Below are 4,258 nucleotides of genomic sequence, written 5' to 3' on the forward strand. Positions count from 1 at the left end.
ACTGCAATGTGGCAGAGCTTTAGTAACACAGGAAGATACAAGACCAAGAGTATGTATTTGGAGCTTAGGGGTGAGAAATCTACCGTGCCCTGGAAGAATATGCTCATAGGGAATCTTGCAAGACCTCATACCCTTTTTATGCTTTGGATGACTTGCCAAAGTCGCCTGCCCACCAAGGATAGATTAAACAAATTCGGTATTGGGACGGATGGAAAATGCCTCTTTTGCGGTGAACCTGAATCCTGTGATCACTTGTTTTTCGTGTGTAGGGATACAAGCCGTATTTTGAGGCAGGCATTAGTGTGGATGCGTTTGGTGCACACTCCTTAGGACTGGAAAGCTGAGTTGAATTGGATTATAGATGCCACTGGAAAGCTGCTGAAACTTTGCATCGCTGAAACAATATATCATGTGTGGCTTTTGAGGAATAAGAAAGCTTTTCAATCTCACAATAAGCAAGAGCTAGACTTCCTTGTGATCAAAGATGTGGTCCATGAGCGCGCTAAATTAGATAGGAAACTATGGAATTATTGTAATCTTCTTTAGCTTGTTTGCTTGTTTTTCTTCGTCATCTTGAGGCTTGGATCCTCGGATCAGCTTGTACTCTCTTGACATTTTTGGAATATATATTCTTTATTTGCTCCAAAAATTTTTTTTTTGTTTCAGTACCTATATGTTTTCCAATTAATGTTAGTGAAACATAATTTTATTGATTGATTAGAATTTTATGTGATTAATTATATATTATCACTGACTGAAACAAGATTACAGAATGACTTTAAGAAAGTCTTAGGCAACTCTACATTACTTGGATAAGGAAGGTGCATTTGTTGCTATATAACTATTACAATGTGCTTCCTGTTAATAAAGTATTTTTGTGTAGTTATATGGTGTTTGGCATGGTTGTTAAAGAATGATCAAGACAGCATGGTTATTTGGTGGTGATATGTTGTCAGAACAACTAGAAAGCTAGGCTAATCGTTATCTAAATTAAGCAAATGGAGAGCTTCAATAGAAATTCAGTCAAAACAAGCCAGGGGATGGACAAAATTTCATGTGCAAGTAAAAAATAACATATGACAATTATATGTACTCTTTTTAGACACACAGACACATGAAATTATCTCTTACTAATATAAACAAAAATGAGAGTTTCTGTCAAAACTTAACAAATTTACAATAGTTTTGGTCTTTGGCATTCAAATAACATATGACAATTGTGTCAAAAAAGTTATCTTAATAGATTATTATTTCTCTATGGTGTCTGTGGCTGTTAGAGGGTGACATGATGGTGGAGAAGAGTACATACAGTGCATTTAGGAAGACAAGTTTGGAAGAGAAACTGGTGGAGATAGGTGTGGATGAGGTTATAGTGACAGGTATGATGACTAACTTGTGCTGTGAGATGACGGCGCGTGAGGCTTTTATTAGAAGGAAAGGTTTTTCCCCCAATGTATTGTGGTATGGTTTGTTTGATGAATGATTTATTATGTTGATCTCCTTTGCTTTCCTCACACTGGATTGACACACATACTTCCTTAGGTAGTAGTACATTAGGTAGAAGTACATTAAGAGGCGAAGCCAGGATCAAAATTCAGGAAATTCCCATAATGAAAATAAAATATACAAAAAAGTACGAAAAAATTAATGACACGAAATATGATAATATTACTTAATAAAAATGTACTAGTATTTCAATTACAACTTAAAAATAGAAAACATTCTAGTCTAATCGTAAATGCATTTTTCTCTTGTTCATTCCTTGGAAACGTTTGATGATATCCATATCATTGATTGTATTAAACACCTCTTTCTCCACAAATGCCACTAAGAAATCATTTAGCCATGGATTAGCCATTCTACTTCTCAACTCAATCTTAACATATTTCATCCACGAGAATACTCGCTCAACACTTGCACTGGCCACCGATAAGGACAAAGCTAGTTTGACAAGTGTGTACACAAACCTAAATGTCTTATGCTTCTTTGTTTGAACAAGAGTCCTACAAAGTTCTGAGATGCCATTAAAATTGGAAAAGTGATCATCCATCTTGACACTCTCAATATAAGTCTCCAATTCACTAGACAATTCCTTATCAGTAAGATCCTCAAATTTATTTGGGTACAATCTTGCCAATCTCACAAGTGATTTAACGTCAAATGATTCAAATGAATAACAAGGACTCAAGCAAGCAACACAATTGATCAACTTAGTATTTTCAGGTGTAAAACGAACATTCAAGTCGTTTGGATTTCTAATCTTTAACATACCGACTCCATGTCAGGCACATCAATTTCAACAATACCACAAGAAGTCACAACTTGCTCATAAAGTGTTTCCCATCCATCATCTCTAAATTCTTGCGACTTTTTGTTGCATATTTGGACAAGTTCCATGACATGCACAATATGTTGATCCCCCTCTTGCAATGATTATGACAAATTATTTGTCAAAGATAAAATCTCAATCATTAAGTGCAACATAAACACAAAACTAAAAGTTTGCATAACAAGTAACAAACTTTTTGGTTCACCCTTAGAATGACTATCAGTTTTCAAATCTTCGAACACTTCAATAATAGGAGTAAACAAATCAACCAACTTATTAAGAGTTCGAAAGTGAGATCCCCAACGTGTATCACCCGCTCTTGCAATGGAGAACTCTTGATTTAAACCAGTACCACTTTCCACCAATTGTTTTTCAATTAGATTTGCAAAATGAGCAACTTGTTTATTCCGAAGTAGAGCTTGTCTTTTGTTAGATGACTATAAGAAAGTAACAATACGAGACACTTCACAAAAAAAAAATCAACATCTTCATGCTTTCTAGCCATTGGAACAAGAGCCAATTGAAGTTGATGAGCAAAACAATAGACATAATAGGCTTGCGGATTTTGCTTTTGAATCAAAGTCTTCAAACCTCCAAATTGACCATGCATATTACTTGCTCCATCATACCCTTGACCTCAAATTTTAGATATACACAACCCAAACCCCGACAACAAACATTCAAGAGCCCTTTTAAGCGATATTGCACTTGTATCCTCAACATGAACAATGCCGATAAATCTTTCTACAACAAACCCTCTAACATCATCAAACCGCACTACAACAACCATTTGTTCTTTACCAGAGTAATCACCAGATTCATCAACAAGAACACAAAAGAAACCATCTCCAATTCTCCAACTATATTCTTAATAGTTTCAACCGCACATGCATTTGCAAGTTCTTTTTGAATAATAGGAGAAGTCATCTTACAATTTCCTCACCACTTGTTATTGCTGCAACTATTTTCTCACTATTTCTTTCAAAGACTTGTATAAATTCTAGGAAATGACCCTTATAAATAGAACTTTTACCCTCATTATGTACCCTAAATGCCAATCCGCCTCTAACAAGATATTTGATAGCCTCAAGTGATGCTTTTAAACAAACAAGATAATCTACTTCTTCTTTTGAACTATATTTTGCATACGAAAACTCAATACTCTGCTTTTTCTTCATAAGATCCTCACATGCTTTCACACACTTTTTATGATGACTATTCGGTTTCTTACCAACATGTTTATTAAACTTATGCTTTAGATTCCAACCTTTAAAATCAGTCACCACAAATGCATAATTACTAGTACCATTATAGCACACATAAAAAGGCAAACAAAAAACAACATCTTTTTCTACACTATATTCTAACCAGTCATACTCTTCATGCCAACTATATTGAAAAGAACGTTCCTTTCCCCCAATATTTGTGGATTCATATTCAGTTAATTTAATTTTACATGGCCCACTCACAAGGTAAGCTCTTCTTACCTCATCTTGATCATTTGGATGATACTCAAGAATTTGACTTCTTTTTCCAGGATTCGTCTCCAAATAAGCCCCTTTTTTAAACACCCTATATGAAGAATGAGGTTTTGGTTGTACGTCATTTGAAGAGGGGGCCAAAGAAGGTTCTTTGGGATGCCCATTTGAAAGAGCAAGTTTCTTTGGCTCTGGAAATCTCGGTACAGGTGTAAAGTATTTGAGCAACATTCTACAATCACAATCAAAATTCAATTAATTTTACAATACAAAATTTCAAATCACAATTATAATTAGAAGTTACAAGATTTGGAATATGGATTCAATAAAATTTCCATGGTAGATAAAAAGAATCAAGAATGGAAGTTATTATTTACATAATAGAGAAACTTAAAAAGATTGTTATTTGCATAATAGAGAATCAAGAATTAAGAGTGGAACTATGAAAATT

General features: G+C 34.4%; 1 protein-coding gene across 1 annotated transcript; it reads right to left on the reverse strand.

Annotated features, from left to right (window-relative positions):
• Window positions 1-1,723: 1,723 nt before the first annotated feature.
• Window positions 1,724-4,038, reverse strand: LOC131605559 (uncharacterized). The gene is made up of 6 exons (XM_058877904.1): window positions 3,363-4,038; window positions 3,008-3,196; window positions 2,814-2,959; window positions 2,523-2,766; window positions 2,272-2,423; window positions 1,724-2,209 (listed from the first exon to the last, which is right to left on the reverse strand). The coding sequence occupies exons 1-6, from the start codon at window positions 4,036-4,038 to the stop codon at window positions 1,724-1,726; spliced, it is 1,893 nt and encodes a 630-aa protein (XP_058733887.1).
• Window positions 4,039-4,258: the final 220 nt, after the last annotated feature.

The sequence above is a fragment of the Vicia villosa genome, linkage group LG5 (genome assembly GCF_029867415.1).
Source record: "Vicia villosa cultivar HV-30 ecotype Madison, WI linkage group LG5, Vvil1.0, whole genome shotgun sequence".
In the NCBI taxonomy this organism is placed as follows: Eukaryota; Viridiplantae; Streptophyta; class Magnoliopsida; order Fabales; family Fabaceae; genus Vicia; species Vicia villosa.

Coding starts and splice junctions, on each gene's coding strand:
- LOC131605559 (XM_058877904.1), bottom strand. CDS start 4,038: ATGTTGCTCAAATACTTTACACCTGTACCGAGATTTCCAGAGCCAAAG. Junction 3,197..3,362: donor ATTTAGGGTACATAATGAGG/GTAAAAGTTCTA, acceptor GAAACTATTAAG/AATATAGTTGGAGAATTGGA. Junction 2,767..2,813: donor TGGCTAGAAAGCATGAAGAT/GTTGATTTTTTT, acceptor ACTTTCTTATAG/TCATCTAACAAAAGACAAGC.